This window comes from Rattus rattus, chromosome 4 (assembly GCF_011064425.1).
Source record: "Rattus rattus isolate New Zealand chromosome 4, Rrattus_CSIRO_v1, whole genome shotgun sequence".
Taxonomy (NCBI): Eukaryota; Metazoa; Chordata; class Mammalia; order Rodentia; family Muridae; genus Rattus; species Rattus rattus.
Window position 1 is genome coordinate 109,914,462 of NC_046157.1, and position 20,950 is coordinate 109,935,411.

At 45.4% G+C, this 20,950-nt stretch overlaps 1 protein-coding gene across 2 annotated transcripts in view; it reads right to left on the reverse strand.

The window, feature by feature from the left end:
• The window catches only part of Prim2 (DNA primase subunit 2), a 198,658-nt gene extending 190,469 nt beyond the window's left edge, over window positions 1-8,189 (reverse strand). Inside the window, exons 1-5 of one of the 2 annotated variants that reach the window (XM_032900882.1) lie at window positions 8,046-8,189; window positions 7,179-7,341; window positions 5,323-5,426; window positions 2,106-2,185; window positions 752-872 (exon numbers count right to left, since the gene is read on the reverse strand). In XM_032900882.1, the coding sequence (XP_032756773.1) occupies window positions 752-872; window positions 2,106-2,185; window positions 5,323-5,426; window positions 7,179-7,332 (459 nt within the window). In that variant the 5' untranslated portion in view covers window positions 7,333-7,341; window positions 8,046-8,189. The remainder of the gene's footprint in view (window positions 1-751; window positions 873-2,105; window positions 2,186-5,322; window positions 5,427-7,178; window positions 7,342-8,045) is intronic. The other variant, XM_032900883.1, reaches the window with a different exon arrangement.
• Between the last annotated feature and the right edge of the window lie 12,761 nt (window positions 8,190-20,950).

Here is a 20,950-nt window from a genome sequence, read left to right on the forward strand (position 1 = left end):
TAGCAGACACTGATCGTTGACTCTCCTCAGAAGTGTAGCAGTAGGTGGGGAAAATGAGTTCAGACAACACAAGTACCTCTATCCTCTTGGTGGCACTGGCTTATAGGAAGCCTTGCCAGGGAGGTGCCTGCAGACAGGACATGGGCCTTACACCGACACCAAAGACCTAAACAGCCCCACTTCCACCTGACTGCTGGAACCTGCCAGAAACAATGTTTCTTTCACAGCAGCACAGATGCACCTACGATGTCTTTCTTCTTCTAGCCACAGTACTTCTCCGTGCCAAATTTCCCCAACATTTCTGTCTCATATAATGGCGAAATGTAGTTCGCTTCAGACTCACCTGCAAAAACTATTTCTTAAATCTATTCAAACGGATTTGATAATCAACTGACTTGCAGAGTGAAACTCGACCTTCTCTAGACTTCACAGGCTTTTAAATATCGCTTACTATCAGCTGGTCTTTGAGCAGGGCACCTAATAAAGGGACACAGGGAGCCCGAACTCCACTTACAGTACTGCACTCAAAAGGAGCCAGTATTTTACAAGCCAAGCACAGTGGCTCGCCTGTAAGCCCAGTGCTCAGTACTCAAAGGCACGGAAACCACCCCAAGACTGAGCCTGGGCTGTACAGGACGACCTGGACTCACAAAAATGCAAACAAAGGGAGGGGAGAGTGAGAAACACACACACACACACACACACACACACACACACACACACACAGAGGGAGAGAGGGCAGCACACTTACAGCCTCAAAATGCAAGTGGGTATCCTTCAAGAAACTCTGGACTTTATCCTTTGGTAAAATACTGAATCGGAACCGAAGCAGATCCATCTCCTGTTGAATAAACCACCGTCTAAGATCTTCCCTGAAACAGAAACAGAGATAGGAGCACAATGAGTGACCCGGTTGTCACAGACTCAGGGGATCTTCTGAAACAATCAATACTCAAGGGCAGCCAGATGCCAAGAGGGCAGAGAGGGGCAGGTGAGTTCTCCCTGCAGCAAGGAGGACAGCAGGGCACCACCACCGGCGTGCCTGACACAGGATGTGAGCGCTAAAACCCGCTGGGTCAGTCGGAGGCCCAGGAGTGTTATAAAAAGGGTTAAATGCGGGACATTTTCAGGACACCTGTACAATCACCAAATACCATAATAGCTCATTTAACCTTTCAGGGCCAGTTACATTGGGAAGTAAGGCGCTCCTTCTTCAGAGGTGGCTTTGTCCATGTCAGGGGAAAACGCCAAAGTCTTAAAAGTAATTTTACCTCTGAACTGATGAGCATGTGTACACTTTGTCAACTCAAAGTGTACACGGCAAGCTTCAATATTTTAAAGACAAAGTAAAAATAATCTAATCCGTGAGAGTGCTATTCATGTTATATTGTAACTACCGCATGTAAAATGTAGTTTCACTTCTGGGAGATGGCTTTCACGGACTGCCAATAATTCAGTTTATAGGAACCACATGTGGCTTCCTTATAAAGCCAAAACTCTAGGTCTCAAGCTTCAAGACAAAACAATGCTGTCACTTATGCTCTTGAGAGAAGAAGCAATTCAAGATTCTCAACTCATAACCCACTAATGAAAACAAACAACCCTAGCTCTGATATTTGACCAAGAATTGGCAAGGGTGAAATCGTTAAACTGCAAAAGACGCAATTACCTAGTTCTACCTCTGGGTGGCAGCATTGAGTCATAATTAACCAGCTACCAGCTGAAAATTGCTGAAATGTAATAAGCTCTTACATATCCAATTAGGACTTTTTCCAAATTCAAATGCATGTTTGAATGAATGCTTATTAGTAATATTACAACTTTTTCTTGAAATAGTATCAAAAGGTAGCTTTCCTAATGAAGTCCCTTATAAATTTAAATCCCCAAAAAGTAGACCCCCATCATGAGGTACCGCCAATTTATTTTCAGTATTTTCCAGTAAAACAACTTAATTCAAAGAATGCGCAACCATATTCAGCCTATGGCATGCTGCTTTCACCGATGTTATTCTGAGTTTTTCTACGGTCATTTCAGAGACAGGTAAGCACAAGTCTGTAACCCGTGAGGTCAAAGCAGCGTCAGTCAGGGTGCAGGAGCATACTCACGACTGGCAGTAAGCGAGACGCAGGATGAAGTGGGAGATGTGGTCCCTCCTCCGAGGCTCGTACTCATCCTCCAGGTTCTCCTTGAAAATAAGGCCGCGCAAACCAATGAATGCATTAGAACGGCCAGAGATGTAAAGAGACGCTGACTCGACACAACACATTCTGTAATGTGCTCTCGGGGATAGTTAGTAATTATCGTGTTCTCAACCACAGCCAGGTGAAAGCGAGAACTACACTACCTCACTGAAAGCTCCTGACAGGGCCGACTCCTGCCTGCCATCAGTCTCTGCTTCTAACTTTCCTACACCCAGGATGTTCGCCCTCTCAATCAGTCCTACAAATCAACCCTCAACGCCTTTCATTGCGACTGTTCCAGGTAGGGACAAAAATCTGTATTTACTTATTGTAATGTGCATAACATATTATACATGATATAAAAGAATACATATGCATGTAAATATACATATACATAATAATTACAGTTAGCTTTCGGTTACTCTTACAACGTAGGAGAGATAAGCCATTTAAAAGGATAAAAGTTCATTCTCGGCTCACAGATTTGAGAATTTTAGCACTGTCATTTATTCTGCCACTTTGGGGCCCAGAACAACCTGGGAAGAGCACAAGGGGAAGCTGGGCCACTCACTGCATAGGAGAGACAGGAAGTAGCCAAGGGTGTAGGAGACCAGGGTGTCACTGTGCCCGTCAATGGATGCCCCAGTGACCAAAATCCTCCCACTGGGCCACACCCTCACCTCCTAAAGATTCCATCTCCCTCCAAATACACCAAGCTGAGGACCAAGTGTTTTAACACTCAAGTCTATGGGAGGTGGTCCATATTCAAACAAGAGCACAAAAGCTATATATAAGCCGCAACGCCGGGATGCATACATAAACATCTCCATCCTCGCTTCTTACAAGGCAGCTTCAGTCTTCACCAGCTGCCCTGGGGCCCCTGTTGTGGCGCCTTCCCCAAAGGCATTGAGATTGTGTATCCACGTGGCTTGTTGCCTTCCCTCCCATCTCCATGGACACAGCACCTGTTGTCTTCCCTCCCATCTCCATGGACACAGCATCCCTCTGCCACTGTCCAATAACTAAAACCTCCAACCCATTGGCTGTTGCCTCTGATGGCCCTCAGAGGGAAAATGACTGTGGAAGGCATCCTAGTGTCAATCTCTGGCCAACTGGTCAATCCGACCAGGGTGAGCATACCTGCACACATGCATGCATCACCCGCACAAAAACAAACAGACGTGTGCATCATCATGTACAACAGTGAGTGTACAGGTAGCTATTCTGTCCTGCCTCTCCCCTGTAATATTTTGCTAAACATCTAACAAGAGTATGTCCATGTCCAGCTCTCCACTCTCTCCCGCAACCACTACCACTATTCTGGTTTCTGCCCTGTCTCCAGGGGTCATTCAGATGCTAAATTCCACTGCACACTGTACAACTCATCTTACGTCACCTACCTTGAGTTTCTGAAACTGTCAGGATTAAAAATAGCATCACAAAATAGAATGCCCCAGTTAAAATCTTGGCTCTACCATTTACCATATTATGAGCATGAAGTACAAGAAAACGGAGTCCTCATTCATAAAATGAGACGGTACTGGAACATAGCTCATAAGACAAACTACATTAGAGTACATACGTAATAATGTAGCCAGATTTACCACAAAATAAGCATCCTACAAATCTCGGATGCTGTTTGGCTGTCAGTATTAAGGTGACCACTATTATTCTTTTGGCTTCTAGGGCATCCCAGTTCATCTCCTGATTCTCACAAAGCTCCTTCCCAGACAGGTCCAACCCGCTCACCTTAGAAACTGATCTTCTCCTCCGCCTGTCCCCCATTCCGTCTCTAATTATTTCCCCCAGTGCTCTCACACTTAAATCTTGTTGATGCTAACCTTCTCAGAAGCCTCCTCTCCCCCTAAACATGCCTCTCAAGTCCAGACTTGCATAGGCAGACATTCATGAGATACTGTCACAGAAGTGTCCAAGTCATGTCTAGAACAACACTCAGCTTCTTGGTCCCGGGACTAGCTTCTCTTACTGTAAGCCACACCCTAAAATATCACTTCCTAGACACAGTCTGCAGTAGGTCACCAGGGGCAGACCTCTGACTGTTACACAATGCTTCTGGTTGCGGATGTGTCCTCTGCCTGCTGTCTGCCAAATAAGGGTGAGGAACCCCAACTGCACACTCCCACCTTTACGAAGCCTGCCATGCCTTGACTGCTATGGTGAAGTATGACCTCTAAAGCCACAGGTAAAACCTCTTCCCTTCCATTATGTCTATCAGGTACTTAATAAACTGATACACTGTCCTAAGCAGAGACTTGGGCACTGTAACTATTCTCTCTGGTTTCCCCTTGGGATAAGTCACTAAAATCCTTTCAGTCTACATTCATGTCCCTTCAACCGTCCCCACCGCTCATAAATTCAGACTTTCATCATTCCAGGCTCCTGTTCTCTCTTGTCCAAGGTGACCCAATCAGCCTGCTGCTGACAATTATCCCTCATCCCCCCTCCCCGCCCCCCTCAAAATAAAAACGCCATGGCATCTGTCACGATGCAGTTCCAAGCCAGATGTGGCGCTGTGCACCTGCTACTTCAACACTCTAGGGGCTGGCGAACAGTTCAGGGCCAGCCTGGGCTACATCACAAGTGCTAAGAACACTTGGACTGCAGAACAACCCCCTCCAGAAAAACAAAGCAAAACAAATAAACAAAAATAAAGAGATAAGTAAATAAAAAATAGTAGTTCCAGAACTCCAGGACCTCCTCCTCCTCTGGTCAACCTTCTAAACTACCCTTGCCAGGCAGCCACAGCATACGGTCCTGAGGTACCAGGAAAAAGACCAGCATGCATCACTGTGTGACACAGAACACACAGGCGACCTCTGTGGTCAGTCCATGGGTAGAAGGCCAGAGTCTTACTAAGCGCCCTGCGCAATATACAGGACAGTCCTGCAAGTAACAGGCCAGAAGTATAGCAGGCCTGAGGGTAGGAAAACTGCCGGGTTACGATCATCTAACTACATGTCAATCACCTCAGCGGAATGTGTATTCTTTCAAACAGTCTAACCTGCACTCACCTTTATAAATGCCCACACCTAATAAAAGCCCTTTCCCACAACTGACGCTCAGAAACATCAACACACACAGGCTGAAGGGAGCCATCTCCCTCCGCCTTTCAGTTACTTACCCTGTACGAAAACTTGAGCTTTCGAATCTCAGCCTCCAGTTTACTCTGGTACTGTTCGGTTCCTTTCACATAGCTCACACCAAGATTCTCAATTGCTTTAAGCACTAGGGGGAAAAGATTAAAGGGGAGGGGGGCGTTAAATCCAAGACAATTAAAAAAAAAAAAGATCAATCAAAGATAAAAACCTACAGATAGCAATTCTCTAATTATTTGTTCTTAGAACATGAGAATGGTAACGATATGGCTTCCTGCAGGTACAGCACATGAACTGGGCTTGGAAAACCATAAACCCCACCAATGTGCAAAAGATACAAAGTAATCTAACAGCAGAGGCGCTCCACCAGGGTAGTGAGAAGAGTGGATGATCCTCCCGGCTGTACCAAGCCACCAAACGCTGAGAAGCGAGAAAGCCTGCGTGTCAGTGTGAAGAAAAGTTCTGCAGTCTGGAGCTACCCTGACTGAGCACATCAATAAGATGAAGAGGGAGGGAGGGAGGGAGGGAGGGAGAGAGGAGGGAGGGAGGGAGGGAGGGAGGAGGGAGGGAGGAGGGAGGGAGGAGGGAGAGAGAGAGAGAGAGAGAGAGAGAGACCTTCCTTTCCTGATGACTACACAGCACTGAAAGGCACCAGGTCACTCTGAAGGAGCCATCCTGAACAGAAGCCATGGGAACTCAGATTCCTAATGCCATGGGCAGGTCTTCCTCACACAAACCCCTTGAGGCCCGGCTTTAACCCCAGAAATGAGTCTTTTGCATTGCCTTCAGCCAAGCACACACCCATGTTCCACCCACGGTACCATCCTGCTATGGCAGGCACTTCCCATGGTAATACCTGCTCCCTCAGTCCTGTCCTCCAACCACTCACCAAACCCTGTTCATGACGCCTCCTTGGCATCTCTCAAGCCTTTCCCTATCATAGCCTCTGTTGGGGGGGGGGGTCCTTACAATTCCACCTGACGTAACGAAGCCAAGAAGCATATTTCAATCGCTACGAAACATCTGACACTGCTAAGCCTCCTGTCCCCCGACACCACCTTGCTTTCACTACACTGGAGAGTAATAAGTGCTTCCTCCTGTGCTGACAGCTTTTACCCTGTTGCTCTAAGAGAAACCAACAGTGTTTGCCCATCCCCTGATGATTCCAGCAAGAATATTCTGGAACACAAACTCCGACAGTGCTGGTGTTTGTCTAGCTTCATGGCTAGCTCACGCATTTCTTCCTCCACACACAAAGGATACGAGGCCTCCAGTTCTGTGGCTACATCCTTCTCACACCTCAGTCCTGCGCGGTAGAATATGCCTTCAGACAGCCACGCCTCTCCACTCTCCCTGAACTACTCACTAATAGCTCTCTTCCACAGACGCAAGCCTTTATAGAGACCATTGTCTCAGTCTGGAAAAGCCCGTCACTGCTTCTGTTGGAAAATTCCTACTTTCTGCTTGTTTCTCCAGAAACCAGACCAAATCTCAACTTCTCTAGGAAACCTTCGTTAATTAGACTAAGCTAGTTAGTCTCACTAGTTTATGCTCCAGGGGCATTAATATACTTCTACGGAAGCAGAGTGTAATCGGATTTATGATTTCTGCTCTGCATGCCTGTCTGCGTGCAGCTGGTACAGTTTCAACAACAGCTTAACTGCGCCATTCATTACAAAGTCCCTGCCACCGGGAAGGGTCGTACTCGATATACATGCTACAGTGAATGACTGAATGAATGAATGACAAACCGTCAACACCCAATCACCAATGTCTGCTGAATGGACTGCTGAATGAGGACAAACTGACTCTGTCCACTGCCACAAGTGATACCTGCCCTTCTCCTGGAGAACACACACATTGGGATTTCAGTGCCACTTACATTTTACTCTATCGAAAGCCAAGCTTTCAAACTCTGTCAACGATATGTTTTCAGTGGGTGGCTGCAGGTAGAACTGGAGGCTGTGAGGGTAACAAGCGTTTCTCTGGTCACCTGCCAATCTCAGCTTCTTCCGGGTCCTTCCTGAGAACTGCATCCTGACCACCTTTAGAAAGTAGTGAAATAAATTATATATAACTATATATTATACATATTATATATGTGATAAATATTGTAAGTTATATATCATAATTATATGTTATATATATGATAAATATTATAAGTTATATATCATACTATATATTATACACTGCAATATATAGTGCTTAGGAGGCAATGCAGTATGTGTGTGTGTGTGTGTGTGTGTGTGTGTGTGTGTGTGTGTGTTAAAACGACGGAAAAGGGCTGACACGATAAAGTAGATGTGTACAGAAACACACAAAATACTGAAGGCACACACAGACTGTTTTAAAGTGATTACACCTAAGCGATGCACTTCTGAGCTGTCTAGATTTTCTACATACGTCTGTAATAACAGGGCGGGGCGAGTGTGGGAAATATGCAGATGGTGGCCCTCGTAAGCCAGAGAGTGATATCAAGTGATGTTGCCTGCGTCTGCGAACCCAAGATGAGGTTTGGGAATGGGGGAGGGGGGATGTTAAATTCCTGAAATCAAGGGAAAGAAAAGTAGATTCTACCAGGATAAGAGAGACTTACTTCCCTTTGTTATAACTCTGGAATTCAGCCTTTCCAGAACATTCCAAAATTCCTCAACTTCCCTCGCGGCCCCAGCGCCTTCCCGAGCCGCCCCGACCCCCTCCCCACCCAGCGCCTCCCACCCACCCGACACCACCTGTCACTCGGTCCCACCAAGTCAACTCGCAAGCTTCCAACCCCACAGTTTCTCTCCGTTCCAAACAAACCCGCAGGATATTCTTTAACCAGCCAGCAACCAAACTGGACGAAACACCCGCGCTGACAGCCGCTCTTTCCCAGTGGCGGGAGAGTTCATTTGGGGCCGGAAGCGGAAGTGAGGCGCTGAGGTCCCACCCCCGGGCGTCCAGCCCGCCGCGGTGCGGCGCGAGCGCGACAGAAGGTACCGCGCGTCTTGTGCATTTTGCAAGCCCATAGGCTTTCTGATGCTGGTTTTGTTATTTGTTGCTGTTTCGTTTGCGGATGTGGGCTCTTTTTGAGACCGTGTCTCGCACTGAAGCCCAGGCTAATTTAGAATTCGTGGCGAGCCTCCTGCTTCAGCCTCCCGCAAATGCTGGGTTTAGGCGGAGCCACAACCCCCGCCAAAAAACATCTTGAATCCAAATGGTGGGGATTTTGTTGTTTTGTATTCCAGAATGTAAGCTGCCCTCGGTGCGCGAAGACGCCTTTGGGTTCGGGGCTGCCGTGCAAACGGCAAACATTCCCATGCTGCAGCAAGAATCAGGGTAACAGGCTCCGGAGGTTGGGGGCGCTTTATACCGGGTGGCCTCGCCGCTCTCGTTCTCGCCTGGTGGAGAGGAGCCGGCCGTGTCCGCTTTGCCTCTGACACAAGGACTGCCCCTTCGTTCTATTAGCATCGCAGCTTTCATCTTCCTGACGAAAAAGGAGCTGCAGGAATGACATCAGTTTGCGCATCCACGCGAGATGCTCGCCAGGGAACTTCGGAGTCCATAGACCCAGGGGAACTGAGGAACTTGCAGAACTTAACAGGAACGCTCCGGGACCACAGGGAGGCCAGATGGCTGGTCAGATTTAGATATGCATAGTATATTCTAGTAACTTTAATTACCCACCTAAGATAGACTAAACTGATGGCTGTCCCTTAAACCTGCTTATCTGTCAATTTTTATTCTCAAGCCAGGCAAAGCAGGCTCTAGTATTAGCCCCAATTTACACATAAAAGTACAGTGACTTCCAAAAGTGACTATCATGGGGCTCCACTCTGCCAACTGTATCACTGTCCTGATTTCATTCTTATGACAGTAAGGTACACACTCTCCCCCACCCCCGTGGCCTATACCCAATTATCACTAAATCCAAAGAAACTCCTAAAACATGAACTGCTTTTAGGGAAAAAGAAACTGAAGCACAGAAGGAGGCATAGCCGTGAGTAGTCTGAGGACACCATGGAAATTTAAGTGAAATCACAAAGAATAAAAGAAAAAACTAAATAATCTGACTATATAAAAACATAAAATTGTGCATTTAAAAAAGTTCACAGAATTATTTTGCAGTAAGAAAAGATTTATCGTCTTGATGGTTAATACCATCAAGAGTTAAAAGTATGAGTTTATTAGAAAAAAATGTTAACAAAAACTGAAAAATTAGCTCATAAAGTATGAAAGCGTTTATTATCATCAGCGATGAGGATTTTTCTTGCAAAATTGGCAAATATCTCACAATAAAAGAACTCACCATTGCCACGTATGTCGTTCACTTGAAGTCCCACCCCCAGGCTTCATGATCCCCATATGGTGCCATTATTTTTTCTACACTCCAATTGTGAGACAGGGTCTCACTATGTAGACCAGGCTGGTCAGCAAGGCTGACCTTGAACTGACAAAGATCTGCCTGCTTCTGCCTCCCCAGTGCTAGAATTTAAGGCCTGTCCCACCTGTGCCTGATTTATTTTTATATGTCTATAGCCCTCTACTACAGAGTTTTCCAAACACGTACTACTAGAAAATATTGTCTTCTAAGAGATTGCACCTATAAACCAGTTTTGTAGTTTCAACTGATTCAAGGCCATCGCTTGTGGCGTGTTAAGAATTCCGTGGCTATTTGACTTCAAGCTCTTTCTTTCGTTTATTTTCATGCATCTGTTAGGGTCCAAGAAGCGCTGAAAGAGGGGCTGGGGATTTAGCTCAGTGGTAGAGCGCTTACCTAGGAAGCGAAAGGGCCCGGGTTCGGTCCCCAGCTCCGAAAAAAAAGAATCAAAAAAAAAAAAAACAAAAAAACAAAAAAAAAACAAAAGAAGCGCTGAAAGACCCCACACTCAAATAGAATGCAAAGGGGTTTAATCTGCAGAAAAACTGCTGGCATACAAATGTCAATGGTTGGAGGGGCTCCTAAGCCCCCTTTATGCAGGGCTGGGGGAATTTTCCAGAAGGGTTAGGTAACCTCTAGTAGGATTGGTAGGGACAAAGCAGTGGCATTAGGACAATTCTGACTGGCTGCTATGTTATTCTATCATATTTGTGAGTCCTTGAAGAGTTCCAGAGACCAGCTCAGCTCTGGGTTTGTTATCTCCTCTGGCCAGGTGTCCCAGGAGCTGTCAACTGAGGCTTATCCTCCTAAGTGAATAGTCCATTGTTAGTGGCTTCCTCTGAGGAGCCTAGTTTGCTTCCAGGCAATTGATTTTTTTTTTTTTTTATTCCCAAGGTTTTTGAACCTTTCAATACAATCCCCTAAGTGCCGACCTTCAAAACTAAAGTATGAAGTAATTAATGTCATTGTATGACTAATTCATAAAGAACTAGAAAAACATGCTTAACCATACCACAATCTTACTATGCCATGCATACCATACAACATACCAAAAAACATATTTTGTTTTTCTTTTAGGCGTACGGGTGTTTTGTATGTATTTACGTGTAGGATCCGCTTGTGTGTGCACCTCTTACATGCAGTGACAAACAGAGGCCAGAAGAGGGCATCAGATACCCTGGGACTGGAGTTACAGACTGCTCTAATTCTCGAAGCGGGTGTGGGCAATGTTAAAACCTGGAAGAGCAGCCAGTGCTCCAGACTGCTGAGCCATCTCTCCATTCCCCTAAAAGTCTATATTTGATCTCAGAGAAAAGAAACAGGCTGAGCCTATCAGCTGGGCCAGCATCGTTATTTTCTACTATCAGTGTAGGTCACTGAACACTATAAAAATCATTTTCTGCACCCAGAGGCAAATGAAAGGCAGACATCTCTGTTACAGCAATGTATGGACATCTCAGAGACGATGTCAGTGAATGAGCTCTCGAGCATCCCTCTCACCAACAGCGACGGGTTACTATAATGCTCAGCCCTGGCAAACAAGACTCTGGGCAAACTATGGGCCCTGACTTCATAAAGGGAAAAACATACACACAAACACAATTTTACTTTTGCTAAACCATAAGCAGTCAAAAGCAGGGACAATGACGGTGCCATTTCTGTAACCCCGGCTCCTGGATTCCAGAAGCCTTTAATAATTATTTATGAGACAAGATCGATGCGTATGGAAATATACTGGGTTGGGCTTCATGTTGAACAGATGGTTTGAATCAAACATGACTCTAGCCTAAGGAACTTCGAGCCTTCGTCTGAAAACTGTATACACATTCCTTCTGGGATGACTCGGCTCCCCGGTTTATCCTGTAACAAAGCCCAGAGTACCTTTTGCAGCATAATTTCCATGAATCATTGCTAAGCACTGGGCACAGAGCCTGTGCTGGGCAATACCAGCTGTGGCCAGCCTAACCCAGCTGCCAGTCAACCTTAGTTGACTTCGCAGATCCAAAGCCCCTTCCTATTCTGTGGTTCGGTACACAGTTGAAGTTTTAGGTGCCATATTTGGTAAACCAGGGTGCACCCCTGTTTTTTCCCAGTTCGGGGTGTGTTACCCTAAAGGAAGGATGTACTGAGGATCTTTACCAAGTGAGCATGCTGTCACCACAAGTCCTGTCAGCCCCGCTCACATGGAAAGCACAGGAAAAAGAAGTCTTTCCAACAGAGTGGCTGACCCATAAATACTTGGCCACTTTCTGCTCCCTCCACCCTCCTGACTTCATTTCCTATTTCCGAGAGTTTGGCTATGAAAGAAGTCTAGAGACAACCATCCCGTTCTTTCTCCCTTGGCTTCTGTCAGTCTAGCAGTGAAGGTCAAGAGAGCAGGAGAGGGAACATAACCTTAAGAGGTATTACAGGGGGCTGGAGAGATGGTTCAGTGTTAAGAGCACTGACTGCTCTTCCAGAGGTCCTGAGTTGAGTCCCAGCAACCACATGGTGGCTCACAACCATCTGTAATGGGATCTGATGACTTCTGGTGTGTCTGAAGACAGCTACCATGTACTCAAATACATAAAATAAATAAATCTTTTTTTTTAAAAAAAAAAAGAGGTACTACAGGGAGGAAGAACTGCCTGCCCTCCCAGATATGACCATGGTTTCTTTTATTCTGGAAATACCAGGGAGACCTACTAAGTGCTAGGCAGTATTTTCTGATGAAAGAGTCACACACCTCTACCCTGTTGAACTTTAAGATCTGGCGGGAAAGAGAAATAAACAAACTAACATATGAATTAATATAAATAACTACCAAACAATAAACAATTCAACCAGAAAGGAGGAGTGTGCATAGCGTTTGGAGGACCCTTAGAAATTCTAGGAAGAATGGCTGGGAAAGACTGGAGAAGCATGTGCCCACAAAGCAATCACAACAAGAAAATGTAAGGATTTTATCTATGTATCTTTGAAGTGTCTACCAACGGGAAGATGGCTACAGTCTTATAGTACTCACAACACTATGGTATTAGAACAGGAATATGCAAACTAATTGAGCAGAATAGAGGATCCAGAAGTGGTCGTCCCCCTGGACATAAGCCTGCATGGGACGGACCCACTGCTCAGGTCAATGGAGAAAAGACAAGATAGTTCTAAATGACTCTGTGGGAGAGCAATTTTATTCTCTATCTCTCACTATCACAGATATCAACTCCAGCTAGTTGAAGACCTACTCAAGCGAGGCAAACTAGGAAGACTTTCAGAACAAAGATATATACACAGTCTTGCTACTGTTTGTGCTCCAAAGAGGTCCTTAAACAATGCATGACAAACGGTACAGGCAGAGTTGGCAGGCACCTGTGCTCTCTGCTACTTGGGAGACCCAAGATCTGCAGGCCACTTGGAACAACACAACAAGACCACATTTCAAAATGTGGGGAAAGACGCTAACGAAAGCAGAGAAGGCTGGAGAGGGGGCTTGGCAGTGAAGAGAGTACTTTTCTGGCACCCATGTCAGACAGCCTGCAACAGCCTGTGAGACCCAACCCCCTTTTCTGGCCTCATGTACTTATGCCCATACATAGACACACAGAGAGACAGACAGACACAGACACACAGAGAGACACACAGAGAAAGAGAGAGAGAAATACAGAATTACAAAATAAATTACAAAGAAAAGTACTGAACAATCCAGAGCTGGAGAGCAATGATGGCCATGCAATAATTTAAATGTCCACACTGTCACTGAACTGTCCACTTAAAATGGCCAACTCTGTAAAAGCACAAGCTAAAAATTAAGAGATCATGAGAGTGGATAATGAGGGTGAATATAAAAAGAACGGACTGATTGAGGGGGCGGGATACATTAGACTAAACAACTCAAGTCTAAAATTAAGTACACACCCAATTTAATATCCTCAGAATTGGAACAGTTGTAACCAACACAGAATTGATATAAATAAAATAAAATAAAATAAATAAAAACAAAAAAGCAGGGGCTTGGGATATGCCACGGTTAGCAGAATGTTTACCTAGTGTGCAGGAAACCCTGGGTTCAATCCCATAACACATACACCAGCAGGGTAACACATGCTGCAACCTCAGCTACAGGGAAATGAAGACAAGAGGATCATCCCCAAGAGTAGGGAGTTGGTGGGCCGCCCTCTATACAGTGAGACCCCATCTCCAAAAATATAAGTAAATAAGTAAACACTCAGTAAAGAATGAGAGGACATCTGAGGGGACATTTTCAGGGGCAGAGGAAACAGTGCTGACTGCACGGATGAGAACACGAGAAAACACATGAACGACTGGGGAGACGGCCACCCGAAGGAAGGGCACAGTCAAGGTCTAAGACAACCAAATCTCCAGAAGACGTCCACATGCTTCAGAAACTGATGAACTGATGCCAAGTTAGTGTCGCCCGACAGATCTCCACCTGTCTGCCCCAGCTCAAGAGTTCTAATCTAAGCGCGGTGGAGTTTCAAGAGAAGTCTCGTGCCTGTGCATCGAAACACACTCATAAGAATAGCCACGGGCACATCAAAACACCAACACACCAGATGCTATCCACTGCTGGGGAAATGGACAAATAAACTGTGGCCTTTCTACCCAATGAAACATTAAAAACAAAAACAATGTGAACAAGTGAACTACAGCAGGAGTAAGCACAGTACGGATGGCCCTCCAGCAGGTCACTGGAGCATCTATCTATCTGCTAGATGAATTTAATTTCCCACCCCTTACCTAAAAAGCACTCCGTCCCTCTCGCCTGCTCTCTAACACCGGTTTGTTTGGGACTTATACACAGTTTTTGGTGCCATGTGCTTACACTTAGGTTTAGTCCCAGAAGGAGAGAAGGAACAGGGGAGGGGTCAGGGTATTTACTTCCTAAGCTGTTTCCCAGCAGGGCTGTGTTCTTCAACAAGTCACTACACATCTCAAGGGTAGCTGACACTGAATGGCTCACTGGCTTTGGGTCTGATAACTAATCCTGTCCCTCCACAGGATTAGTAACATGACAAACTGACTTAGAGCCTACGTTCGTAAATTATCTCAAATGTACAAAAAAAAAAAAAAAAAAGAAAGAAAAAATAGTGTATTTTGAGTGTGCCGTCTGCCTTCTCTTGGACTCTGAATTTATATAAAATTCAGAATTCATATAAAAATAAATATTTAATAAATATAGCATTGAAGAATACATACTGAAGGACAACCGTCGATTCAATTCAAGACACTGGCAGCCTTCGGAAGACAGATGCGCTGATGGGTCCTCCTTTGTATTGTCTTTCTCTTCCCAGGAAATACAGAGACTTTGAAATATTGTAAACAAAAATGAGATTTTGGAAAATGGACTCCTGAGATCTCAGTGGAGACATTTCCAGAGAAACCTCCCTCACATAGCAATCCCAATCCCTCCTCCTCGTCTGTCTGTCTGTCTTGTCTCTGAATCCTATGAGGGGAATAGCATGAAGATCCTTTTTACTAAGCCAACACCTTTGCCTGATTTCTTCCCTCCACTTACCAGTAGCCTCACACAGACACACAGACACACAGACACACAGACACACAAACACGTCATGCATGCATGCACGTGCGCATACACACACACACACGCACACACACACACACCTTGCAACAATGACTTGACCGGGATCCCCAGCTGCCTGGACCTTCTCAGCATCCTGATTACACCTAGAAGGCAGCAATGGGAAGGAGGTTTGTGTGTTAATGTGGGCATCTCCCTGAAATTGGGAAAGTGTGCAGTTGACCACAGAATCCCCAGGCTAGGCCAGTGTGTTTGTTGGTGAGATGAACATCAACCTGAACACAGTAGCAGCAAAGCTACTCTCTGGGAGGATTGTTTCTAGATAGAAGAGACTGAAAGGAATACAGGATTTTTTTTTCTCAGTCTACCTTTGCTTTAGCAATGTGAAGCCAACGATAAACATTAGTGTTGATGACCCACATCTCATAGATAATCCTGTGGGCACCATAAGGCCAAACGCTTCATGTCTCTGGGCAAATTAATTTTCTGGAAGAATTCTGTCAGAGATTATGAGAAATGCCTGGTTTTAGTAACCTCCCATCCAAGCCTAAGCATTTAGTAGAACTCTATTCTCTATTTAAATTTAAGCTGGGCCGAACTCCACCGTACAAGGCACATCAACCTCAAATCGTCTTCAACAGTGATGTTCCAAGGAATTCGCTTGAAAAAAAGAAAAAAAACTCCTAAAAAATCCAAAATCTGACCTAAAAATCCAGTTTTACCATATACGTGGACAGCATTTTCGATGCACTGTCCGAGTAACCTCGGTGAGACTGTCTAAAGTGGACAGGTCATTTCACATCACTCCCAGATCCCAGCTGCCTTTAACTGCCATTTGAAGACACACTACTCTGAAAAATCTTATTTTTTAGATATAATCTGATTCCTAATCCACGAGGTCCTGAGATGAAAAAGACCACCTCACCAGTTTCCTGCTCTGCCACTACCCCATCTCTATCCCAAAACAGACGCTCCACTGCGGCCTGCTGAACTGGATTGAACTCCTACATACTTATTCCTGACTCCAGATGGGCTTCCATGCGCTGTGTGATGTAATCCTCCCCAAAGACGTGTTTTCACTCTTGATTTTGGCTTTCCGATCGAAACTCCGGATGAAAATATTTTCCTTCAACTGGCTGAGCTTTGGAAACTGAAGAAGGTGTAAATATGACTCTCTTAAGGATGCCAAGACTTCATTCCAACTCTCCTGATCAATAACCGCCTCTAAAAGCTAGCTAGCGTTCCTTCTTGGACAATGACCTTAACGTTTAACAAAGTAGAAGCATGCACTACAAAGGAATCTGCCTAACGTTTATTAATAGACACTGTTAAGGGTAAATGTTAAGGTCTTCTTGGGGGGCTCCCAGAGACTGAACCACCAGCCAAAGCTCATACAAGGGCTGGACCTAGTCGCCCCCAAACCCCGCATATAAGCAGGTCTCCCAACAATTGGAGTGTAGGCTTACCCTGACTCTGTTGCCTGCCTGTGGATCCTGTGCCCCTAGCTGCCCTATGCTGGCTGGCCTCAGTGGAAGAGGGTATATATAGTCCTTCGGTGACTTGAGGGGCCAGGTTGGATCGGTACCCAAGGCGGGGTTAGGGGCGAACCCGCTCACCTGGCTCTATCCCAGAATCCTTTCTGCCTCCCGGATGTCCCACCACCTACTTCCTGCCTAAGCCTCAGGCTTTTTAATCGACAAGTAATGCATCCATGCAACACTCAAGATACTCTCTGCACTATCTGTCACTGCTCTTTTGCCTACTGTATTCTTCCGCTCTTATAAGACGTGGAGGGGAAAGGACCATTAAGACCTCAGCAAGCATTCCGGACTGTGTATAACATTGTGTCTCATCGAATGGGTCATGGGTTTTCATTAACAAGACATTTTGGAACGTGGCTCTGGTCAAAGCATTAACCTAAACGATTGAGTTATAAATTATTTTCCTCATAAATAGACTGTTACTCAAATCAATAAATACTGAGACAGTAAGATGTATCTCTGACAGCAGCAGGACGCCAAGAAGCCACACACGGGTGTGGGAAGAGTTGTGAGATCCCTTTACCCGGTGCTCCCAAGCGCACGGCTAACATTAAGCCTACGCTCCTCAGGCAGAATCCTTAATGCCTGTTAGTGAACTGATTATTCTGAGTTCTCACCACGAACCTCGAATATCACCAGTTCTATTCCCAAGTACAAGTAAGCTCCCCTCCAGCCCCACCACTCCACCCCTCTGTTTCAGGGGCACCCGTGTATACCTCCAACACACTGCCCTGTTTAGATCTAAGACTGTGAACGCCTTGATGACTAGGACTCCTGCGCCTCTGTCATTCAGTATGGCGTAAGACGTGCAAAAGATTCAGTACGCATTTGCTCAGCAAATAAATGTCTGTCCTTCTTGGGTTCCTTGCTGGAAAGTTTACACACATATAGGTTAGCCACAGGAAAGACTCGCCTGTCGTGTCTAAGCTCAGCAAAGGTGGACTTATGGCTGACTGGTCAACAGCTGTGTCCTAGAACAAGGGAGAGCACTGTGGTTAATAAGCATGTGGACTGAATGTGCCCATCAGGTTTTCAAAGAATGCCTCCCCATTTTAGGGTTTCACTGCTGTGAACAGACACCATCACCAAGGCAGCGCTTTAAAAGGATGACATTTAATTGGGGCTGGCTTACAGGTTCAGAGGTTCAGTCCATCACCATCGTGGCAGGAAGCATGGCAGCATCCTGGCAGGCATGGTGATGGAGGAGGGACTGAATGTTCTACATCTAGATCTGAAGGCAGGAAGTGAGGAGACTGACTTCCAGAGGCAGCCGGGAGGAAGATCTTAGGGTAGGAACCCCCGCCCACAAAGTGACACACTTCTCCAACAAAGCCACACCTCCTAATAGTGCCTCTCCCTGTGGGCCAAGCACATATTCAAACACATGAGTCTTTGGGGACATTTCTATTCAAGCCACCACACCAATCTTTCCTAGGTCATCTAATTTTCCTAGTGGTCTGAATTCAGATTTCCCCTCCCAGCATTCCCCTTTCCCTGTCACATCTCACTAATAGTGACTGAGCTAGCATTCCATCATTCTGTCATAATATATGATCATAATATATGACTTTATAAGGGAAAATTTTACTTGGATCAGGATTTGGATGGGTAATGAAAGAAAGGCAAGGAGATGTGGCTATCTCATGGGAGCCAAGACATGAAGGAGAGAAGGGATCGGGGCTCTGATATCCCTTCAAGAACGTTCCCCTTACAATTTAACTTCCTTCCACTAAGCCTAGACTCTTCCAACAATGCCATATTCTGAGGGTCAAGTCTTTGATGTATTAGGTCATCAGGGAACAACATCCATATCTGTAGCATGGCTTCCTGACTGATTGCATGCCTCCTGGAACTCAGGTGCCTCTGTTCTTTGTTTTCCTCCAGTGGATGGCCTTCAAAGGTCTAACCTTCTCTCCTCATTCTATCCCTTATTCCTTCTGTCTTCTCCATGCCCTCCCAGTCTCCTTTTGCTTATCTGGGATATATAAAAGGAAGCATAAATCACCCAGTCATGGTGACTTATGCCTATAATCTCAGCACTTAGGAGGTTGGGGCAGGAGGATCATCATGACTTTGAGGCCAGTCTAGGCCGTGAATTCCAGGCTAGTTCAGATGCTATCTAAATACAAAACTTTGGGGAAAAATATAAAGTATGTCCTCATGGTCATTTCTCTAGCAACCATTCAGCTTACAAATTACAACAGCTCCGTTATGATTATAACTGAATTCTTTCTTTAATATAATGGTTTACAGGTTTTGTTTTCTCACTTTTTTTTGAGACAGAGTTTTTATACATGTAGTCTTGATTGGCCTCAAACTCACAGAAACCCTCCTACCTCGGTTTCCTGAATGCTAAGTCGACAACTGAATGCAACAGGTCCAACTGTTTTACAGTTTTTAACTTTCTGCCATTGTCACTGTTGTATAATATTCCACCATGTGACACTGATTAATTCATTAATCAGTAGGTGGGTTTATAATTTTGGGTGTGGACAGAGGGAGGGATGGCAGTTCATAGAACCTCAAGAACATACCGACTACATTGTCGTTCTTTCAAACCAGGAATGTAGCCAGATAACCACAAGGTGGCACTCATTGCTGTGCACACCTGTGCTTTAAAGATTGCAAAATGTTAGAACAAACAACCACACCACCAACAACTGGACAAAAAATCATATTTAATTCATCCTTCGAGACATAAATATATACGTTGAAAGAACTATCACGGCTCTTAAAACTTTGAGTCATCAAAATATCTTTGTCACCACACAACAATGTCTAATTGAGAGGCAGACAAAGTGATGAATCAGAGAAAGATCCTCCAGAATGAGTCGGAGATAGGCTACACCCAACTTTCATGAGAACAGACAGGAAAGAGAGGCAACGTAAGAGTGTTAGGGTCCAAGAGTCACTGAAGGAAGACCCCAGACTCAAATAGTATGCCAAGGCAAAGAGCATTTATTCTGCAGAAATTACCAGCATGGGGTGGGGGATTCATCAAAATCACGATGACGAGAGGACCTTTCAGGCCCTTTCATGCAGGTCTTGGGGAATTTTCCAGAAGGATTAGGTAACCTCTAATATGATTGGTAGGAGCAAAGCAGTGGCATCGGTACTGTTCTGATTGATGACTATGTTAGTTTCCTTATATTTGGTGAGACCTTGAAGATGTTCAGAGGCCAGCTCAGCTCCCTGGATGTCCCGGGCACCGACTCAGCTCTGGAGCAATCCTTGGGGCCATCATTGATTAGAGACTCATTGTCAGTGGCTCTCTCCAAGGAGCCCAGTCTGCTTCCTGGGAAACTGAAAACATTTCCACTTTTAAGGTTTTACTTCCCAGTGGACCTCTCAAGAGCAGTGAGAGGGAGAGAGAAAGGTGGATTTGGATCAGTTCAGTTTGTTGGGAGCAGTTCCGTTTGGAGAGTGCAGAGGCTGTCTTTCCAAGCAGAGCAATTGAGTCGGAAGCTGAGAGAAGCCAGCTTGAATCAGTCAGCTTGAAGAGACGTGTGGGCCAGAACTGCTGAGTTGAACCAGCCAGCCAGGATTCAGAAGGAGCTAGAAAAAGTGAGCTTATTCAGCAGTGAGTCTCAGAGGCTGGAAACATTCTAAACCTAGGTTAGCAGCCGGAGGCCGGAAGCTGAAACCTCCAGGATTCAGGCTTGCAGAAGATTAGACTGTGTGGAGGCTAGAAGCTTCCAGCATTAGGCCTAGGGATAGTTAATACAGAGAAAGGAATGCTCAGGGCTCAGCCCAAGCCAAGTATTCATAAAGTGTGGGCACGGCTCTCATCTCATCCCTTCCTCTGAGGAGATAAAAGTGACATTTTCATTTACAGGAAAAATCTCAAGAAAAATGAGATCATTGTCCTAGTTTTCTGTCTGTGGCTGTGATAAACACCACGACCATCAGCAACGTGGGGAGAGGAAGGTTTACTGAATTTATGTTTCAAGTCACAGCTCACCTTTGAAAGAAACCAGGCAGCAATCCCTCCAGGCAAGAACCACATTGGAATACTGCTCACTACTGACCAGCTCCCTCGGGTAACTCTGGGCTGTGTCAAATTGACAGATGAGCCTAGGAAGACAATGTAGATGAAGAGTCTTGTAATTTTCCAGTAACTAATATATTGGAATTCATCTCAAAGCTCAGTAGAAAAAGGTACTACGAGACTGGAGCAATGGTTGGGCATTAAGTACACAGGCTGCTCTGTCAGAGGA